This window comes from Boleophthalmus pectinirostris, unplaced genomic scaffold, assembly GCF_026225935.1.
Source record: "Boleophthalmus pectinirostris isolate CB_2022bp ecotype Guang Dong unplaced genomic scaffold, ASM2622593v1 HiC_scaffold_18, whole genome shotgun sequence".
Taxonomy (NCBI): Eukaryota; Metazoa; Chordata; class Actinopteri; order Gobiiformes; family Gobiidae; genus Boleophthalmus; species Boleophthalmus pectinirostris.
In genome coordinates, this window is record NW_026571133.1 from 18,713,441 (window position 1) to 18,737,556 (window position 24,116).

At 37.1% G+C, this 24,116-nt stretch overlaps 1 protein-coding gene across 1 annotated transcript; it reads left to right on the plus strand.

Moving 5' to 3' along the window:
- The first annotated feature begins 545 nt into the window (after positions 1–545).
- Positions 546–19,088, plus strand: apaf1 (apoptotic peptidase activating factor 1). Its single transcript, XM_055153444.1, has 6 exons — positions 546–701; positions 1,448–1,573; positions 1,651–1,776; positions 2,625–2,750; positions 3,299–3,445; positions 16,560–19,088. The coding sequence occupies exons 2-6, from the start codon at positions 1,448–1,450 to the stop codon at positions 16,713–16,715; spliced, it is 681 nt and encodes a 226-aa protein (XP_055009419.1). The 5' UTR covers positions 546–701; the 3' UTR covers positions 16,716–19,088.
- Positions 19,089–24,116: the final 5,028 nt, after the last annotated feature.

Here is a 24,116-nt window from a genome sequence, read left to right on the forward strand (position 1 = left end):
GTTGGCAGTCAGGTCTTAAGAAGGCATTGCCAGGTACAGTAGGGACAGACAAAGTGAAACCAGAGGTTTAGAAAACAAGATGTCTGAAGAGAATGTGCAGTGCTTTGTGTGATATAATACCCCAAACTACACACATACAGAAATATGATTTGTATATATGCCAGGATAATCTATTCTACTGTTTCACACAACCCACAAAAGGTAGGTGGTTCCTCATAGTATATCGGGTAATATCTTGACAATTTATTATCATTAATTCTAAAGAGTGTATGTATGCCATGGGTGGTGCTTAGTGTAGAACTAGAGTAAGATTCTTTGTGCATCAGAGCACCCTGTGTTATGTGTGCAGAGTCAGACCCAGACTGCAATCAGTAGACTGAGCTCACACACTTCTTTGACTTTGTTTGATATTTATAACGCTAAGCTTCATCTTATCTCATCTCACATCAACCTATGTGTGGTTTTATTTTAAGAAGAGTGAAATGTGAACGTCTTTGCTGTCAGCTTGCTTGGAATTTTGATAATTTTCATTCTGTGCTTGATTTCGGACAACACTAACTGTTTATTTCCCTTAGGTGTTAGATGTCCCCTCTGGAAAGCTATTGGCTTCTCTACAGGGCCATACAAAGTCAGTGTTTCACTGCCAGTTCATCCAGAATGGCCAAAAGCTCATCACATCCTCTGAGGACACCACTATCCGTGTGGGTTACTCCTGCTCTTTTACTTTTATTTCTCTCTGCAGCCATTCCCTTCCATTCTGCTGTACATTAGAGCTTGTCTTGGGTCATTAATCACTCAAACCAACAGTAAAACTAATGCACAGTTTTAACCATTTCTCCACATGTCGGCTTCACATTTCTCTCTGCTATTGATTACCCTTTTCCTTCCTATTACTCACCTTGACAAAACTGCTTGCTCTGCCAAACTGCTTATCCATTCAGTGTGTCCAACCTTTATTGTTCCTCACCTGTTACTCTGAGCTTCCTTTGTTAGCTTTCCTCCTCATCACTTGCCTCGTGCAGTGCCCACTGTGAGTTCATGTACTGTCTGTTTTGTGCCCTGCACCCTCCACTCTTCATGCTCTGTTGATCACACCCCCCCTGTCTTTTTACTGTTCACAGACATGTCCACTGCAGCACATTTCAGCTCCTCATTCTAAATTCAGACAGCTCACAGCTTTTTCTTTTTTTTCATGCATGCATACGTGCAAAGAAGAAGAAAGAATCAATGCTACACTTCACAATGAGCTGTATCAATATCACAAAATGGCAATATTACTGCCATATATATAATATATTATATCACATTACCGTTATTTTCACCATAAAAAATTAATCTGTATTACATAAACAAGTAAGATTTCTTAATACAATGAATCACATTTAGAACTACATAGTGTATGTGGCTGGTACAAAGTGTAGAAAAATGTGTTTTTGCTTTTCTGCAGATGTGGCACTGGCAGTCAGGGGAGTGTAAAGTACTACAGGGCCATAAGGAGCAAGTCAGAGGTTTCTCAGTGCTCTCCAACTCTCCCTCAAGGTTGTTGTCCTGGTCTTTTGATGGCACGGTCAAGGTACTTCCTGTCAAATATTTGATGTTGATAATTTTGTGGTTGAAGACCCTAAGCTCTATATCTGGTTTGTGCTAAAGGTATGGGACATGGAGAGTGGACAAAGGCTACAAGACATAGAGGCTCACAGAGGAGCCATTCTGTCCTGCCACATGTCCCCAGATGGATCCCTGTTCACTACCACCTCTGCAGACAAGACTGTCAAGGTGAAATACAAATACACTATAAATCTGCTGCACTTGAAACATATGAAACTTTGTAAGATTAGCATGCAGCCGAAGCTCTAGACCTGCTGTGTTACCTGCAGGTCTGTCTGTTTGCCTATGCCCACGCCCCTCATTCCTCACTGGCCTCTCCACAGCCTTCTCACCCTCTGTCATTAATGGAGCTGGCCTTGACTTTGACCTGACTTTGAGTCACTGAACTTTAAAAGTGTTTTTAAATTTATTCTCCTTATATATGTAGTATCAGTAATTGGGTACTATGCTAGGGATGAAGAAGTAGTAATCCATTTAAATAGTTTTTGTCCTGGTTTTGTCCTTGGATGGCTGGTCGCTGTCCAACATTAGAGACATGAATAGCAAAATCCTCAACAGATTTATTAGGGAAGTTGGACATTAGTAAGGCTACTGTGGAGAATATCCTCTGAAATGGCTGCCAAACTGACTTGAGTAGTGGATTGCATGTGTAGAGACAGGAAAATGGATTTTGCCATCCAGACTTAGCATGGCATTGGTACATACAGGTATATCTGATATTGAGAATGAGCAAACAAAAAAGCCTTTTCTTCTTTTTATTCATTTCCAAATCATCAGGGCACAGTATGGACTTAGTTCTGCACTCAATTTGGGGCCCCCTTATGAGCTTTTGTTTTATATGTGTTTTTATTTTTATTGAAGAGTGAATGACAGTGGATAATCTACATGTACACAAAACTTCTTCAATTAAAGTTGCATTTGAAAAATATAAACAACGTGAGATATTCATATTTGTATGCACACACATTTCTGTTTTTTGTGATCTTTTAAGTTTCTGTAATTTCTGAATCCCCCAGGTGTGGTGCTGTGAAACCTGGGGCTGTGTCCACACTCTGAAGGGTCACTCCGAGTGCGTTAGGAGCTGCAGATTCTCATGGGATGGCCGATGCATTGCTACAGGAGACGACAATGGAGAGATAAGAGTGAGTTTCAGCGAGTTTCTGTAATAAGGATTATTTTAGCTAGTGAACTCTGAATGTTAAGATGTGAGAGGGGCAAATATCAGCAGCAGAAATGACAAGCACAATCTTTCAGCAAGGGGTTAATGCCCTCTGGTGGCCTCCGAGCAGAACTCCTCCATTATCCAGCAATGACTCAATCCATCAAATGCAATTACATAAACCACAATGAAATCTCACCTCTGTTTCTATGGAAACAAATGTGACTCATTTAAAATAAAGGATCTCAATGCCAAAGATAGCAAAAAAAGTTATGGGTCATTGTCAAATAAAATGGCATATTAACAACTGAATTGCATAACCACCAAAGAAGCTGTGTTTATGCGATATAAAGATGTTATAATTTATTACCATATTCTATAATTACTATATGTTAAAGCTTGACTATATTTAAATGGGCTCTAGCTCCAAAAATGGATGCCTATTGCACATTACACACAGGTATGTTTTGTATTAATGTTATTTTATCAGGATTGATGTTACATAATACACTAGTGTTTTATTTGTCACAGCTCTGGAGTGTGACAGATGGCTCTCTGCTGAAGATTTGCTCACGAGAAGGAAAAGATGGTATAGACTCGCTTCATGGCGGCTGGGTGACCGATCTGCACTTCTCACCAGACGACTCTCTCCTCGTTTCAACTGGAGGATACATCAAGGTATGGCTTTAGACGAACACCACAGTTTTACTAGCAGAGAGGAACAAGGCAGTTTTATTTTTTAAATCATTGAGCTTTGTTAATTAATTGTATTGTATCAATGGCATTAATGAGAGGGTGAGGTGTAACACAAAGGCACTAGTGTAGCCTGGGAAGCTGCTTTGGAAAAGGAAGCAGGTTAGATTGTCTGGGACCTAATAATTCTATTCTGTAGTTGGCTGAGTGGTCAGATCGTTTTTTTCTCTCTGTCTCACATATTGTGCAGTCTTACCTACACACTATAGACCCACGTCTGCACCGTATCTAAAATCGCAGCACCAGATACTCTTTGTCTCGTTGATATCATTGGTTTCCACAAATGTGATATGTGTTTGTGTAGTTTATGGCATTTATTTTCGCTGGACATGAGGTCATACCAAGGGCAGTCTTACCAAAGCTCTGATTGGCTGTTCAGCTACAGTGATGTAATCCACTTGAAAAAGCAGTGCTGATCGATGGACATTTATATCTCAGATTACTCCAGTGTTGTGTGTGGGTGTTTGTTGTGTGTGCCTGGTCACAGTTCTTTCATTTATATCTTGCCTCAGTCACTCCACACCAGGGCTTCTGTGAAACATTGACCATACAGTGTTTTGGAGTTTACTCCCCTGCATCAACCACATATTTTTATTATTTTTGCTGTTCATATAAGTTGTTTGAAAGTAGGTTGCCAATTGTTTGATAAATAGTAATTGTAAAGGTTAGAAGTAGTGTGCTCTGTGCACATTCTGTTTCACTATCAATGCATCCAACTTTTTTATCTTGCAAATCATATTTCATGATGCCCATAAGATTCTGAAAAAATCAATACTCAGATACCAATTAATACTCAAACTACTAGCAAATTTAGATACCCATTAAAAATGGAATTACAATTATGACAATAATATGGAGATGCTGAAGGAGATAGAAGTTCTAGAATTACAGAAATCAATTTTTAAAATTGTACTATTGCCATGCTAATTGCCCATATACGATAATTATTCATGTTTTAAATAACACCCTCCTATTTCTAAACATACATCTACACTAATATACATCTACACTTCTGAATGTCACATAGGACATTGGACATTGGAAATTGTACTTTTCATAAGAAGGACGATTTAGCCAAATTTAGAAGATATTGTCCCATAGATGTATGTAATTTGAGCCTGTGTGCCATAATTTAACAAAAATTACTGCATGACTAATAGCCTTAATAATTAGTTAATCAGCTGTGCCTCTATTATGACACTGCTAATTATTTTGGCTGTGCAGATCACTCCATTAGGACAGTTGATTCTCCTTTACTGTCCTCTCCTGAGTCATGTTGATGGTGGATGTGACAAGCAGTGATAGATTATAATGTCTGAAAGCTGAAGCCCTTGTGTCTCAAAGTTTGATTGATGAATGGTCTGCGGTGTGGGCTGGTCAGCTTTGAGAGGCCATCCTGACAGTCATAGTAATTACAGAGAGAGTATGCCTTTCATGACAGGGACAATGATGATAATCTAACTGTCTCTTTATAGAAAAGGTCTGTCTCAGGGTTGAATCAGGAAATGTACTGAAATAAAACTTAGTTAGACCTTGAGCAATACTTGTTAATTAATTCTCTGACAACATAACTGTAAAAGGAATTGTTCAAATAATATATAGGTGGAGGGAGATATACCAAAAAAAAAAAAATTGCTAAATTAAAATATCTAGTAGTATTGTTTATGAATAAAATTATTGAAAATTCCAAAAAAAAAGAACAGATTAAAATTAAAATGAACAGAAGTAATCTCCCAAACATGGGTCTGGTGATATTACTGCACAACCTCAACATTTCCAGGCACATTTTATCACAATCTTGGTGCTTAAAACATAGTGTGATTATTGTTATAGGGATAATGACAAAAGTTATATCTTTTTGCATTATTAGCCTGTAACCCTTATACAATACGGTAAAATAGTAATGTAGACATGCTCAGTCTACTCATTACCCTGGAAAACAACAGCTTGATTGTCATTATATTTCTGTCAATCATCCTCAAAGAAAAGACTCTCAAAAGGATTTGTGCTTATTTTTATTCTTCCTCAGCTGGTGACAAAGCCAGACGTCATGATGTCGGATCAATGGGATTGTGCAAAATGTACACAGTTGGATTATGGAAGAAAATTAAAATTTCTGTCTATCTATGCTATTACTCTTCCTCTATTTTAAGTGATTCTTAAATTAATTACAAAACTAGTGAATAATTATTGTTTATATGTGTTTATAATAAGAAAAGAAAAAAAATAAATAAATGATAAACACAGTTTATGTTCCCTACCTCACACAAAACCATACAAAAAAGTGTATTTACCCATTCTGACAAACAAGTGACCTTTATGGTATCATGATACATGGTAATAAACTAAATAAACTCCAGTATACTGGGTCGGCTATTTAGTTATCAGTAGATGAGGTAGGCTGAAAACATGAATTCCAGTACCATGTAGTGCTCTGTTCTCTCTTCATTTTCTTCTGCTGGAGAGTTCAGTCTCTGTAGGAGTGATTCTCATCCCTTGTCACTAGGTTTATCACCTCTCACCCTTCCCCCATATGTTGAAATGAATGGTGTGAGCATAATTAAAAGCAGCAGGATTCTAGTCTCATGTTGCGTATAAATACTGTACCTGTGCAGTGTTTAATTTATCTTAAAACTCCCCAGTCTTCTTTTCTAATTGATGTGTAAAGGCGTCACAGAATTATGTATGTGTGTACTGTATATTTTCTCATTTAATCATTATATGAAGGGCTTTACACTACATGGTAATTCTAATAATAATGCATTAGATTTATATAGCACCTATCAAGACACCCAAGTGCTTACTTAACGGTTCATTATTCATTCACTCTATAATCGCCATCCACTTGTCATACTGTAGTGATGATGACAAGACCTGCATTTTGTATGGGTTGAAAACAGGAGGCAAAGGTCAAAAGGTTATTTTGTTATCTATTTCATGGTGATACAGGTAGGATCAGTAATCAGTATAACAGAAAGCACACAAGTTTTCCCATATCGTAACCCATGGGTTCAAAATACACATACTCAAAAATCATATAACGTCAACTGAAGTCAAGCTGATATCTATTTAATCTAAGTCAATATTTTTGAACCCCTCAGGCCTTTTTCCTCTTAACTGATCCAGCTGTCAGCCGCTAGAATCTCTTGCCATCTCATCACAGTGAAAAATGTTTCCCTCTGGATAGGCATGCACGCTGAGTTAATTTTTAACGTATTATTTAAGAAAGTGGAAAAAGATGACAACTTCCCGATAAGGTCCCCAAATCTAAGCCATCGTAATGGAAATGAATAATACATAATGTTTGCAGAAAATATCAGATTCTGATTAAATCATTGCATTAAAGATTCAGTTCATAAATACATACCTCATAACATTTCTCTCTCTCTTTCTTTCTCTCTCTCTCTCTCTCTCTCTCTCTCTCTCTCTCTCTCTATCTCTCTATCTATCTATCTATCTATCTATCTATCTATCTATCTATCTATCTATCTATCTATCTATCTATCTATCTATCTATCTATCTATCTATCTATCTATCTATCTATCTATCTATCTATCTATCTATCTATATATCTATATATATATATATATATATATAATTTTATTTTATTTTTTACTAGAGTGTAATGTTGACAGTGACAATCATATACTTGTTTATCAGTGCAGGCGTCTATAATAACACACAAACCCAGCTTAGATGAAATTGGTTTCTCTTTTAACATTTTTACTTGTGCTGTCATGTGACCACTGATGGTAGCTTGACACAAAATCGAAAGTTATTTAAGACCAACACTAAGGCACAAGATTGAGACAACAGTTTGAGACTTGTCCACATGGTTGAGAAAGCATAACATTGTGCATAAGGATTAGACCTGCCACAATAATGTATTCTGAAGCACAATATAGTAGTACAGAGAAATGCAGTGATGAATGAAAACATTTTAACTACTTTATGCCACTGAGACAAAGCAGGATAATCCCAGTAAATCTACTTTTCATCAAACCTATTGTATCATTAAAAGGCCTGAGCTGCAACAAATAAATAGCAGAGTGAACCAAAACTTAGCCAAAGATGTTATTTCTTTGACCCTCTATAGCTCAAATCTTATTGCATTACATAAAAATGGCTAAAATCTCCCTACTACTGTAAAGAAACATACAATGAATATTGAGCCCCAGCTTTCATATATTGAACAATAAATTGGTATAGCAATTATCGATATGACAGGCCTCATTAGGATTCAGTGTAAAAGCATTTCTAAATCAGACGTGCCAGTGGGTAGGTCTGTTTTGCCTGGGTAGCACATATTTAGCACTCTTAGAAGGTTGGGGTTGTTGTAGAAGACCCTCCTCCCCTGCTACCTCTTATGTCACGTACCCGTTACCAGGTGAACCATGATGAACGACAAAGAGAGAAACACAATTTCACCTTATCTCACCTCTGTGTGTGAGAGCTCCCTCCAGACCCACTCCTCCAGCTCCCTACTGGCTGCCTTTCACACCTGCATTTGTTATATTCACACTCTGTCATATTTATATCTGTCCATTTCACTGATCTGATGCCGAAACTGTGCACCCACTCCTGAAGGCAGCATCTGTTTAAGAATTGCATGCCTATATGTCACAATACTTAAAGGGACAGTTAGGAATTTTGGACCTAGGACCTCATTTCCTAGTTAACCAGAATTTTGGAGATGTCTGGAGACACTTTTTAAAATATTTTGTCCAGTCCTTGTATTTTCAGAGGTCACTGGTGCTAGGCTAGCGCATGTCAACGGTTTTATCCACTCCACAAACATATGCAGAGTTTGTGTGTTAAACATGTGTGAATGAAACAAAACACAACTCCAGGTATTTTTGTGGTGAAGAAACATGATAACATAGATCAGAAAAGTAAAGGTGCACTATGTAACTTTTCTGATGGATGCACCTGTATGTGTCCGTGCAGATGTTATTGCTTTGCCTGGAACCTTCCATTTAAAAATTTCCCTTTTACTTGCCTATCTTGCATGATTTAATTACAGGTGCTTTCATTGCAAACACTGGGGCAAAACGTGACCTCTTACTGCAAGTGGGGTCACCTCTCTACACCTCTCTGTAACATGACCCTGTGCTCTCTGCTGGTCTCCATAATAGAAAATGAAATGCCATACTGTGGAACATTCTAGGCAATGCACTAATATCCCCATCACCAGAAAAGTAACACAGTGGATAACACTATTGTCTTATTGTGACAGGCCTACATTGAGTGCTAAAAAAGTACTAAACAAAATAACATTCTATGCCTATGGCCATTTTTACAAGTTCTGACTTGTAAAGGTGACCATATAACTGACCACTGTGCATACAGGGTTAATGGTGTATTGGCTTTTATAGTTCATTGATTCAGTTTCAGTAAGAAAAGAGTGGCACTGGTAACTTCAAAATGTATTGAATTGTAACATATTTAATGATTAGTTCCTTTCCTGTTCCTTGCCTACAGAATCTTACCTTTCTATTGCTGATTTGTTAGCCAAATATGATAAAAAGCCAAAATCATAATCTCTAAGAGCTTTCAGAGACCTATAGAAGAAGTGAAGGTTACCATGACCTCCCTAGAGACACTTGATGGACAGAGAAGATTAAGAAACAAAGCTCTGGGAATGAGAGTAAAGGACAATATGAAATGGAGGCTGCCTTGTCTCTGTGGGTGGATGATATAAGGCAGTCAGGACCAGTGTAATGAGATTTACTGAGTAAATGTGTGTCCATTTTCCCTCTCTGGCAGTGATCTCTCTCAAGGCTGCGCATCACTCCATCCCAAGGTTTGAGGGCTGTTTTGCCTTTGTCTGCTTCTACGCCTGATCGTCAAGGTCATTTTGTGACAGAATTAGACTTATTTTATTAGAGAGAGAATACAGAGACAAAATATTTATAATCTGCTTTTGAAATTGTCACACAAAACTGGAAAGAAATAGGCTACATATTAGCTCTCCGTACTGTATCATAATGAATCAAAATTGCAACTTTAGCACAGTCCACTCACAAAGGTTGCATTTATTCATATAAGATCTCAAAATATCCTGTCTTTTTACACAGAAATTTTGCTGTACCTGTAGTTTACGCTTTTACAAATTTAAATAAACTGTACAAGATTATTGTATTGTAAAATATTACTGTATTAGTTTAGCAGTGTATATTTCAGTCTTTTCTCAAATGTCAGTGCTCCTGGAGCTATTACATTGTGTACTGTGAACAGAATCTTGCTTTTTAAATATATTTTACTTATATTTATATATATTTTTATGTATTTATTTTTTATCTATATACTGTACTTGCTGGATTGTTCCTGAGCTTCTATTTGGGCCTGTGTGGTTTGAAATAATCCTTTTGAGACATTTGAGCCCTTCTGTAAAACTGTCATTGTTTGACTGAATGTCTCAGTCCCACAGTGACATTCTGCCTCACTGGGGACTTAGAGCAGTGGCCATTTTCACCCTTCAGTGCTTTTATATTGTTATTTCTGTGACAAACATTATTAAAGGGAAATCAGGCGGGATGGTAAAAATTCCTGTAACAATAGGCTTTTTTGCTGATATAGTCATATTATGATTCAGCAGTTCTGTTTAATGCAGCTTTTTACTCAAACATAGGCCCTTTTAACAAAGTGAAGTATGGACTCTTAGGAGCTACACATTGCTTTAGGGACCTCTTAATTCCATGTATTAAAAATACTAACTACATGCATTGCCCACCTCTATGATAAATAATAAATACTACATTTCAGGACTGCCTAAACGAATACTGTACTAAGTGAAGTATGAACTCTCATGTGGCTTTAGTTACATGCTAATGTTAAAGTTTCACCAATCATGATTTTTAAAGCTAGCTTGTAGCCATAATTTTACTTAGACCCACTGTCACCCACATTTTTACTACTCCTTAAGAACCAATCCAATGTTGGAAATATGTTTTGTATTTAGCAGGAAGATGCAGCTGCTTCAGTTAAAGTTGTGTTGAGGCTCTGTTTTAATTCTGTGCCTCATTTTGATCACACTGGCTCAGAAGTAAGCACCCCGCAGCGCTGCTCTAGTCGAGAAGCAGCTCAACATCTAAAAATATCGACTACATAAAATCACTAGATCCAAGAAGCAATGGTGTTTTTTCAATAGAAACTATTTTGTATTTTTATCTATTTTCTATTGACTTTAAAATGTTTCTAATATGGCATACAGTTAGATGAGTAATAGTTTTTAGAAGTTACAAAGAGTTACATTTGAGTTTGGCCTGGTTTCTGTGCTGTTGATGTGAGAGTGAGATATAAACACAAGCTGCTGGTGAAATATTTATACAGCTCTGTCTGACTTTGCGTCCTGTGTGCAGATCATTAAACCAGTTAATTGTCATTGAGACTATTTGCCTTTTGTACGAAATCTCAGGATGTGACTTAACTTTGCTCACTTGAAATAGAAAATGCTTTATACCTTTGGAAATATTTAACATCAGCGAGCAGTGGGGCTTTTTTTTTTTTTAAATATCCCACTTTATTTCTCAAACCATAAAGACGCACTATGTAGCTTTTCCGGTGGACAGTGGAGGGCATCTAAAATTCCACTGTATGATATTATACTTACCTATCTCAATAGAGACAAGGAGGCGATACCACCAGGCCAAGAGTGTGCATTCTTATTGTGAGTCCACTCACAGTAAGAATGCACACAAGCAGACAGAGAACACTCCACCTTGGTTGGTGCACTTTAAAAATATGTTTTCTTATATTGCTACATGTGGTATAACAGAAAAAAAGAATGTCCCCAGTAACCCTTTTTTTTCACTCACTGGTCATCTGTTGTATAGAAAACCTAAAGCTATGGATGGATGGAAGTGAATCACTCAGGTATTAATATTTCAGGGGACCAAAGCTGGTATAAATAATAAAGATGGCTATCACAGTGGCTCTCTCCCTACAGGAGTCTGGCCTGCTCACACAAATCTTGTTATTGAAACACAAAAGTAGCTCTACAAAATCATCTTTCAACTCCAGCTGGTATCTCTGCCCCTTTTAGTTTCTCCTCTATTGTTTTGTGCCTCTGAAGCGTAAATTCTTGTTTTTTTTTTGTTTTTTATATATCCAGGAAAAACAAGACTCTACCTATTCCCCACTGGCTCCACATCAGAACTATTTATGTTTAGAGGAAGATTAATTACAGTGAATTGAGGCGTCTTACACCTCAGCACTGGCCTGGCCCTCACTGGGAGCTGTCGCATAAGAGCTGTTAGCTTTTCTGTACATAACTTGAATTAGCATACCTATTTATCTAGGGCTAACTGTGAGGTCTTGCTTGGTAATATGCTGTGTTTCTATTAATTAAGTCACTCACCGTGTCCACCCTGTGTGGTGCTGACCCCTGCTGTATGGGAGTGTGACAGTTTAAGACGCTTATCTGAGCGTACAGCGTGTTGTGGCTTTATAAGATAAGGATTTGTGTCTTTCTTCTTATCAACAAAGCACATTTATTTATAGCTATAGAATCCATTTGTCTGTTGATTTAGGGCAATACAGTGTCATAAAATAAAAGAAGCATTTTCATTATTTGATAGCGGTAAAGAAATGTAGTTGTGTGTATATCACTTACCAGACACTGTTGTCTTCTGTCAGTCCCAACCCTATATGGGGAAGATTCTGTCATTAAGGGTACAATCAATGCACATGAAAGTTAAGGATTTTGTATGCCTTGTCAGATAGAAGATGAGTTTTTAAGTGATGCATTCCACTTCTGCACCAAGCCTGAATTAAGAATGTTGCATTATTGTATCAGTAGAACAGTTACTCCAAATCAGGGATGTCAAACTCATTTTGGTCTGGGGGCCGTATCCAACCTACTTTGATCCCAAAGGGGCTCAGAATCAGATCAAATCAGAAAACTCATCGCATATAAACCCCAAAAATAGCAATAAGTTCAAATATTTGTGCAGAGAAACGCAAATCTATTACAGAAATCTTCTTTTAATTAATGAACTCTTTCTTTTACAAAATATTATAGTATTATGAACAACCTGAAACTTTAAGAAAAATGCAATTTCAACACAATGTTTTAACATTAACTTGTATGCAAATAGGAATAAGTCAATTTTTCTTGGAAAATCCTGCACTCGGCATCCACTTTCCTCATTTTTTGACATTTTGCTGATGAGGGTGCCACGATCAACAGTCAAAAAGATCGTTCTTTAAGAGCATTTGAAAAGAGGCACGTCTTCATTTGTGCTGCTCTGGTGGGAGGCGGCCATTCACAGAGGCGCTGGAGACGCTGCTATGTTATATTTTAATAGAAAATATAATTAAAATATTTTAGTAGAAAATCAGCCGAGGTCTTGGAGGGCCGGATCTGGCCCCCGGGCCATATGTTTGACACCCCTGCTCCATATCAATTAAAAAATGTATAGTACAAAAAGAGGATAATTTACCATGCCAAAGGGAAAGTTAAAAGAAAACTTTTTTCCAAAGAACTGCGTACTCAATAATAGCCTTAGTCTTCACTTGCTTTGTATTAGAAGAAACTCAAACGTCCCAATCTCATTATTCAGCTCCTTTATATTCTAACACATAGTAGTTTCTTAAACAGTAAAATCCAGCATCATTTTAATAAGCATTATGAATTTTAGATTGGTATCTACCAGCTCCACACATCAGAGCATTAGCTAATATGAGTGTGTTTTGTGGTTCAGTACATTTACACTTCTGTCATTGGTGCATTATTATTCATACAATGTGCTGCTCAACTTTGTAGAAAACCAATTTTGTAACTGTCTCTCTGGTTAATTTCAGCCTTCTCTGCACAGAACAAGGCTGAGACAGCTCAGCGCCCTAGAAACTCTCAGGAGTATTGTCCAAGTCTGCATTATATTTAGGAAGTATTATTGCTTCTTAAAGATTTAGGACATCAGCCATCTGCTCTGAAGTTATATCTACCCTTAAACTTGCTGCGGTTTTTCCCATAGGATCTGACAGCCCCATATGGAACAAGCTTTGTCCTGTGTCACTATTGTTATGATGAATGTGTTTTTCCAATTTACAGCATCTTTTAATCTGTGGGTGCTTTTTTCTGAAATCTAGTCTTCTCTCTTGTACCTTTTGTCAACCTTCCATTGTTTTCTGTATTTTTACCTTTGTCTCATAAATATGCATGTGTAGTCTAGTCACTGTACTACAAGTTTCAACATTTCCCCATACTAAGTCTTGCGTTCACGTTGAAGCAAACATTATTTTTTCAAAATTTTGCCCAATCATCCCAGGATTTCTTCTTACTATTGTTACCAACTGGATAACTCACTATTATTTCCTATTCATTTGAATCATTTGGTTTATTCCAAGATTAAGAGAGCATTGTGCAACTTTTCTGGTGGAGGGTCCATCATCTTCTTGTCTTCCTGTAGATGTTATTGCTTTGTTTAGAATATTCCACAATGCAGCTTTAAGTGGTGTAATTCTATGCTTCTCCCTGCTGCTATCACACTGTTAATATGTACATAAATCCAAAATGATGTCTTTGTTTGAGCTGTCATTGTTTTTGACAGTTGGTGGCCATCTTTGCTTGCTAAATTCAGCACATTATTAGAGGGCAGTTGTGATCAGCTCTCAGGCTTGCACCATTAGCATTGATCCCAGCTTTATCTTTATTACTCAGCTACTTCCCATCAGTGAACAAAACGATGCCTTTTCAACAGAGAGTGCACTCACTACGGATACCATGTGTTATCAAGCTCAAAATCATTTCGACAGATATAGGGTTATCTTTGTCTGTGGAGGTTGTTTCATTTATTGAAAGGACATTAGAGTTCTTTTGTGTAACCTTGAAGCATTTTATAGGAGAATTTCAGGTCTACTGAATGTTGAATGTTATAAATGAATTAGAAAACTGTCCTTGCTACCAGTGAAGGAAACTGAAAGCTGTGCGCTATGTGTGTTTTCTGGTAGAGTCTCATGAATATGTTCTTGCTTTGCCTAAAATGTTCCACAATATTGTATAAATGTATGTATTTTTCATTTATTCAATTACAAAAATACTTGGTTTGATTGAGTCACCTGTTGTATCCACGGAGATTGCTAAGTTTGTTATGCCATTTTGTGGAACATTCCAGCCAAAACAAAGAAGAGAATTTGAGAGTAAGATGATGCATATTTGTGGGTTTGTATTTTAAAAGAAAATGATCAATTCATTCAGGTTCACAATATTGTTCTCTGGTTGCACACTGTGTTAAAACAATTTGTATCTTTTATGGGCCTGTGGAAAGGCTGTAAAGACATGATGTGTTGAACTTGTGTCATCTCCGTCAGTCATGTTCAGCTTTGGGGCTCACAAATCACCTTTTATATTGCATCATTATAAAGTAATAAATATAGATTGGTGTACTGCTCTTTTCTGTCTAATGTATATTTAATATCAACCGGTCATACGCTCTTGTGTTGTCGCTGCCCTGTTGGATCAAAGGTCAGAGTCCCATGCAGTCTTCACACACTGATGAGGTGGTTGTCTTTGCACAGTGGCACAGGTCAGCACAGCCATGGCCTGCCTGACACTGGACATTTTCCTGAACTCTGTTAACAGGTCTAACCTGAGAGAAACATACCGGTAACTGTAGAAATAACTGCTCACCTCATAGCTGACGTTTAGAGCTGCACAGCGGGAAAGACCTGCTCTGCAGCTGTGTGTGCAGTCCTGGTGTCCTTCTGGTCCGTCAACAGAAAAGAAATATAAGCTGAGAACAATAAATGAAGTGACCTTTCAACATAATGTAACATGTTATTTATTACAGTATTCATTATTTTTCTTATATACGTTGTTTAAGTGACAAATGTCATGTGTATTTCATAATTGGCAGTCTATTAGATAGTGTGAATATTACGAGTATTTTACAGTAGTTTTGTCATATTGTGACAGTCTAACAGACAGAAGTGACCTGTTTTGATTGATTAATTTGATTAAAACTTTTTATATTGTCATTTGCTGCAGTAAGTGTCTGTGGTAGTTGCAGATGTACATAAACATCATACAACAAAAAACTATCAAACATGACACCCTACTACTTTTGCAACTAAAATGAACAAATTTTGAGCTTTTGTAATGTGCGACTTTACATTTTATAGTGATTTGGTTATGATACTTTTATTTAAAAACACAAGCATACATATTCATAATCAGTTAGACATCATCAGTATTATTGCCAAATGTTTACAAGCCATACAACAGATGCAGCCATGGCCATAAATGATTGATTGAGCCTTTGATGAATCATGGAGCCTCAATGGGAAATGGCATCTTTAAACCGAGATTAAATAAGCTCAGTGTGCAGATGCTGTGGCTCGTATGAGGATAACTGAGATGTGTTTATGTGGTTCTATTGACTGTGTGAATGCAGTTCTATTAGTCTATTAAATTTATGATGTGTTTTCATGCAGTGTATAAATCTCTACTTCTCTATTTTGTCAAGGCTGATTCTGAGAAAGCCAAGCACACACTGATTTATATCAGATTTATTTGAGTGTTTTTACCTGTTGCATACACTATTGATGGCGTGAGACCAGTGCAGTGAAATATTACTAAAGATTAATAGTGTATTGAATAGAATGTATGGAGAAGTTATGGCATACATCCTTTTACAGTAGAGCTTCATCAAATGTCTTTCTATGCAGGTGCACTGTGTAACTTATCTGTTCCATAGTATGACATTAAACGTGTCCATCTCCATACAGACAAGCAAGTGATAAAAGCAGGCCAAATTAAAAACATTAAAATTTAGATTATTGCCAGACATACATGTTATACAGAATGCTTTGAAACATTCCAGGCAAAACAATAACATCTTCATAGACAAAAGCAGATGACTAAATGGCCACTCACCAGAAAAGTTACGTAGCGCATCTTCATCCTCTATCACATGTATAATATGAATTGTTATGTTTTTAAAGTAGTAATAATCATTCTTTAATTAAAGACTAAGTAGTTGTTTGCTATTTCAGATTTGGGTTTCTGGATTTTTATATTTTTGTTGTATTTTTCAGTGGTGGGATGTGAAGAGAGGAGAGGCTCTACAGACTTTCTACCCAAAAGGACTTGGTCTGAAGAAGATTCATGTGTCTCTGGACTTCTCCACCTTCGTCACCATCGACAACATTGGCATTTTGTATGTTCTACAGAAAGTCACTCCTTCAGTCTAATCAAAACACTCGCAATGCATCACCATCACAAAAAGCATACAGACACAGTTCGGTCTATTAATTTTCAAGGGCTATAAATCTTTCAAATAAGAGCATTTGGGGCATCCATCTTATACGTACACTTGTTTACTATATGTCCCAGTGGGTGCTGATGCTCTCTTCAGCCTAAATATAACGATGGGACTGTGGTTGGGTGATTCTTTTACCCAGGATGAGTGCTTATTCAATTACAACAAATATCAGATTTATTACCTGTCTGTGTTTTGAGCCATCTAAGTTTAAAGTTTACTCAAATGTGAAAGATTAATGATGAGGGCTACAAATCTTCATACTAGATTATTGCGGAAAAGTTGGTTTGCTTTACTTCACTTCAGAGTTACATACATACATTACGTAACATATTTTTTTACATTTGTACATATTCATACAGTAGTGGACGCAGACACTGGAGACAAGATGAGTGAAGATGCCAAAGACAAAAGTATCCACTCATCTGAGCAGCAATTGAACCAGCAACCATTGGGTTTGCGCTCTTCCACTGAGTCTTTGTCATACTCTCCATGGGTTGCAGAATAATTAAAAAAGAGGGCTGTTGCCATTAGGGATGGGCATGATTAATCGATAATTGATCATTAAGAATTTAATCGATTACGTAAATTTTAATCGACAAACCGAATGTAGGTTGCTGTGCGTAGCGTGACCAAACAGGGGTCTGTACATGTGTCTCTGCACTCAGAAGGAGTGAGACACAAACATTCGGTCAGTCTGCAGCGTACCGAAGCACAAATGCGTATTTAACGATGATTTGTACAAGAAATTCCACGCTTTCCGTTGCGTTCGGGACAAGTGTGAGTCCATGTGCACAGTGAACAAAGCAGGAACATATGTTTCAGTGTCCAGTGGGAAAAAGCTTTACCAGGTGAGAGTCGCGCAATGTCGATGACGAGGACCCACCTCCCTCCCCCCGTACAGTGTCCTGGTTTTGACAAACGCAAATATGGTCACACTAACCTGTATTCCACTGAGTCATGTCTTTTAATCCAACAGAAATTGACCGCATCAGCGACACAGGAGCTGTAGTTTTATCTTCGCTGAGTTTATGAAAATTAGTGATGCGGTTTTAAGTTTCGTTTCTGTGAGAGTTGCGCAAAACTGAATTAAACACATTATAATCTAAAACGGATTGATGTGGCTCTAGAGTCGTTACGGTTTATATGTCGTAAAGTTGAATTCATTTATTTATTTATAAAAACGTTAATGATTAATCGATAATCGATCGTTAATTCTTCCGACGATCAATTAAGAAAATTTCATCGAATGCCCATCCCTAGTTGCCATAGCAATTGAACATTTAAAACAAAATATTAAATCTTTTGAATGGTGGAAAGGAAGCTGAGACCCAAGAACACACAAATATCCAAGCAATTACAGCTTCCTCTTAATGAACAATTTTATTATAATTTTTTTTTATTTCAGAAAAAAAACACTAAAATGAACAAAAAATAAAGGGCAAGTGCAGTAAAGATGAAAGAATTGAGCTGAAGTACCGTGTCTCCGCAATATTTCTAATGTGTTTATGCATTTGGTAATCCTCAGTGCATTTTATCTCTGTAGATCTGTAAGCTATCATGGTCCCACTAACGTGAAGTGGATAAGAACTAATTTATTGTTCTGTTCAATGTGTGACTGTGATGTGTCTTCACTGTGAAAAGAAGATAATTTAGACAAAATGATGTTATTATCAAAGCCTTGTCATTATCAAGTATATGTGAGTTGTGCTTAACGTATGGTCAGGCCTTCACCAGCATGCATAGAAATTCATGTGCACTTTTGATATTATTATTTGTGGTTATTTAATATTGTAAAATCTTTGGGACATATTTGTATGGCATTTTTTATTGTCTTAACAACAAACATTTTATACAAGATGGCATTTTGAAACATATTTCTTGTTCAAATACACTTTTTACCGTCTTTTGCAACTTTGTATTTATTTACGGTATGTTCTCTTAACCCAAGTCTCTGAGCACTTTGACGCTGATAACAATCCCCTGTATTGTTCTCTTAAGAGCCTAGCAAATCCTTACTTTGAAACACTATGAGCCATCATTATTCAGCAAGTGCTAGCCTTTCCATGGCTGTATACCACTAAAGATAATGTTAATGCTGTCCTTTATACTCTAATGGAGCAGAAGGGATGTAGTCTTAGATATTTTGTTAAATGGTGCTTTCACGATCAAATCAGTGCAGTCAAAACATTGTTGTTGGTAGGGAGACCCATAATTTTAAAATACATTTTTTCCCTCAGGACTTCTAAATTTTTTATAATGTATAATTGATGACAAATTAAACATCACAGGCTTTGAAACTCTATGTGCTTTTGTATTTATTCCACACTGATGGTGATTTTGTTTAAACTGTAGTCCTATAAAAAGTAATGAAAGTAATGCGTGAAAACTGAACAGAACAACCAAGTTTGAAAATAATGATTGATGATTGTCTCTAGACTCTAGAAGCCACTTTGAATGAGAGTGAGTTAAAAAAATTTTCTCCAAATAACCTGAGTAAAGATAATCAGTAGAATATTTTTGAAGAAAAGTTTAGTACATACAGGCAAATATTATATGTGTTAATTTACTGTTATTGTTAAAGGCTATACTGTACATCATATATATATCATTATGGTTTCTCTTAGCTTTTATCTGAGTAATTAAAGAAGTCACCAAATATCTTTTCTATACAGAATTTTTGAATTGTGAACTTAAATAAATATTCAGATATATCGACAGACCACCTAGCATACTATTTTGGTGGTGTTGACTTTTAAACTGTGTCCCAATTTATAGCTTTGCCTCGGTCACAGCAGGTGCAGCTCCTGTATTTGTCAGTGACATCAATGCACTGATTTACTCTGGGCCCTAAGCCGTCTAGACGTCAGCGCCCTGTGACCAATTGTAAATGTAGGTGTTCGGTTACCATGGCAACACACACGATGTATGACACTTTGAACACACATGAAAGAGTGATGATTATTTTATCAGTTTAAGAGGGCTGAAGACTTGAGGTAGACAGCAACTGGGTGACGGAAATTACAGTTTACACTTTTTATTACATGCTACAACAATTATGTAACTTTCTGCCGGTAATCAAATATGCACAATAGCACACTAACCTCATAGGTATTTGAATCTTCTTCACAGTCAATAAATTACCAATCTATCTTTCTATGTATTCCAGACATAGGAGCTGCACTGTGGTCAAGTACTGCTCCTTTCGGGCTGTCCCAGTATCATCACTGAACAATATGTCAAATCCAAATGATAATAAATGTATGATTTTAAAATCCAGTTGATCATTTCATATTAGTTCTACAGTATATATACAGTATATTGTACTAAGGTGGATTTTTTTTACATTTTTAAGTGGGACATGTAGACACTATTTACTCACTTTCTCCTTGACAACAAGTTTTAAATACTCGTGAGAAAGTTTTGTCTCTGTGTATAAATGCAGAACAAAAACAAAGTGAGATGCCCACCAGAGAGCTTGTTATCAGGCCAAACCAGGGCCACTTTACCCTCTTAACTGCTGACAGAAAACCTGAAACCATTTGTCCTGGGGCCTTTATACTCCTGGGCACAGAGAAGTGTCATGGCTGCCAGTCACTGTTGGCTATGCCCTCATCTCAGAGCAAGACTTAGACCCGCCATATGTCTCACAAACTATACATTGCTGCCAGCTGTCTGTCAGGATGTAATGCTCTATTTAAAGTTGTCCTCAGAGGGTGACGTAAGATTGCTATTGCTGTTTCAGTGGTTGCTATCATTACAGCCCATTGAGAGACGCTTAACAGTCCTTCAGTGTTTATATATATATATATATATATATATATATATATATATATATATATATATATATATATATATATATATATATATACTGTTACCTCTGCCTTGGAGATTATTTGGTAGACAGGATAATGTAGACAGTAACCTTTGACCTGGGTCACACCAAATTTTTACATTTGTAGCAAACTACTAAGTGGCCCACCAAGGTCAGGCTTCTACATTTTGAATAGATTTGAACATATTAATTTGACGTATGTCTCTTAAAATCCCAGTTATATATCTTACTGTACTATTCAAGTGATTGAAGCAAAACTATGAATTGTGAAAGCATGCAATGGAGGTCTGAACTCTTGTAGTTGGGTGCATTCACTTGCATTAAGACCACTTTAAAACTGGGACTGGAAACTAACTGAACTAAAACAGGACTTCAGGACCTAAATAATCCTGTCCACAAGTCCATTACTAAACCAAGTTCAAACCAAGACCAAACCATGACAAGTGTGAACTCACCTTTAGTTTGTTTAGCACAATGTAAACAAAAGTTCTTAATCTGTAAATTTGGCTGTGACGGAGCATAAATATTGCATTGATCATTTGCAAAAGCATAATCTACCAAGTCAAATTTATCTCTGGTACAGCTGTCTCCTTAGCTCAAACAAAATAAAAGTGGAATAAAATTGTTTAGTTCATTTGCAGCCAAAATCACTCTGGGCTGGTTTGGAGTAGCGCTACAGCTCTGATTACACAAATTTGCATAAGAGTGAAAGAAGTTTGATTTTAGCCACAAGCATCAGGATTTTAAAGAAAGTACTGTAGTCCAAAATGTTGCTAGGCATACTTTGACTGCCAAATCTAGCCAACGAACCTTAAGCCCTAAACTTTCTGCTGATACTACAAGACTTGAAGGTAAGATTAGTTTGGGTATCTTTTTAAACACCTATCTTTTTACGGTACATGTACTATGAGCTGTAAAGGAGTAAAAGTGTTCTCCATTTGTGTCATCTGATAGTGAGAACTACATCTGAAATCACACTGCCTGGAGTCGGGGAAGCTGTGAAGTTCTGAAAGTGCGTTTGAGGTGTGGGCTTACCTCATTAATTCAGTTCTCTCAGTCTAATTAATCTTTGTCTCTTGTAGATGTAATTACAGTCTACACACTGACACCTCCCTCCCCTCTCAGTTACACTAAGTCCTACTTCCTCTCTCTACGTCTCCAGGGCTGTCATAACTGTACTGTATCATTCACTGCCCTGAGCTCAGAGCTCTCAACTTGCTTAATATTATCTCACCTTGTCTTATATACAAACCTGTTTGGTAAGAAACTATAATTCACTGTGGATTCTGAAAACCGGACAGAATGCTTTAATGTGACTCAAAGGTAAATGGTCACATTTTAAAATAGTGCTTTTCCACCTTCAAGGCTTCTTCAAGTAACTAGTACACGCAGACACTGGCGGCAAGGTAAGTGTCCAAAGTCTCTTGCCCAAGGACACAACGACAACATTCATCTGTAGGAGTGAATCTGAGAGCTCAACCAAGGATGTTTATGTAGAGAGTGGGATTCTTACTGCCAACCTTTGGATCAATGGACAGCACAGTATTGCATTGCTCAGAATTTTCCACAGTATGACAGTAACCTATTTATCTCCATGGAGACAAACAGGTAATATCACTTGGCCAAGTTGCACGTCAGGTCTGTGGGGAAGCAGCCCCATTCACAGTAAAAGGTTTCCAATGTTTTCAGCCTTAAAACAATTACAAGTTGAATGCCATACTGTGAAACATTCTGGGCAGAGCAATAACATCTCCATGGAGACAAAGTAGGTGGCAGAACCTCACCATTGCAATCATATAGTGCACTTACCCCACTTGCATGACCTGTTACTTCCTGCTGTGGACCATTTAAACTTCACCTTTTCTTTTGAGCAGTCACAGACGAATTAAATGAGTCTTTTCTATGACTTATTATTGTATCACAGATAAGATATGGAGAGAGAAAAACAGCAGATTCTAAACAACCTTCAAAATGTTCTTGATCTTTTAATTAACCACAATATGCTACTTTGCTCAATAATGTTACAGCAATGATCAGTGGAAGGAGCAAAGAGGAGGATTTGAAGTGATTATTCGATTGCTTTAAACAGTCACGCAGAGTTCAAAGGCCTAGTCGTCCAATTAGCCTCCGTTATAAATAGTGTACTTTACAGAGAAATGCGCTGGGTATCTAAAGCTTTGGAGTTTGACAGTGGGGTCTGCAGAAGAGGACTCCCTGGAGATCTGAATAGGTTCACTTTGAAAAGAGCACACTCCCCTCCGGCACTCCGTCTGCTGTCTGAGGCTTTCATTTTGTCCCCTTCTTCTTTTCCCCTCTCATTAATATTTTACTGTTTGGAGTGCTCTGAGCTCCTGGCTGTGAGAAAGTCAATTGTAGTGCTTGTGTGTTTGGGCCATGCATGCAGGTGGGCACTCTGCTATTTCACCTATGGAGAAAAGTACACTTATTTCAAATAACTTCATGTCCAATTATTGACTACGACACAGCAGCTACAAATAAGGGAAACATTACATGTTAATCATATACAGAGTAACTCAAGAGTGCATGTAATTTTCTTATAAACCTTATATTCAAATCAGTTATGCGCCACTATATAAATTACAAGATCTGAATACTTTTTATGGGTAAAGTTATTGAAAAGGCTAAACATGCAGCAAAACTTGATTAAAAATAGGTGCACTATGACACTTTTCTGGTTGTGACCTGCTTGTCTCCATGGAGATATTATGCTTTCCCTGAAATGATTCACAGTATGGGTTTTAAACTTATACATCTCATGAAGACAAGCAGGTGATGCCAGTAGGTCTATTCAGAGGTCAGATCTGAATGTGAGGTGACCTGTTGCTCACATTAACGATACTGTAAACAACTGCTAATAATAATAAAAAATAATAAATAAGTGTACGGGGCAAAGCAATAACATCTCCTACAAGACAAGCAGGTGGTGAACCATCCAACAGAAAAGTAACATAGTGCAGCTTAAAGAAAAACAACAGTGTATATACCACAGCAGAAAATGTGTTATCTGTAGCCATCAAGAGTATTGGCCTAGAGAAGACAAAGTAGAAAATGAATAGCTGATCCTAAATTACTGCATACTGTTACTTTGCAGCTGACATCATCAACATTCCCCTGACTGAAGTTCTGTTAAACTTTAATCTGATCTTTATTTTACCACAATCAGACCAGAAAGTACTGACTTAGCTGGAATTACAACAGGTGAGCTGGTTTTTGCTGTTAGTCTCTCTCTCAGTCACATGTAGGACACATGTAGACTCCACCAACATGACTTCAATGCAAAGTATCAATATTATGTCATCATTATTTTGAGTGTAGAGAAGACTAAAATCATCAGAGTCCCTTGCCTCCTTTCACTGTTGTTGCTGAGTCTCTTTCATCATGTGGCACACCCACCTCTGAGTATTTGGGTCACTACACTTTAGCCCCAGACACTGTGGTTGTTTAACTCACATAGACAGAGGTAGTGATAGTAGGGAT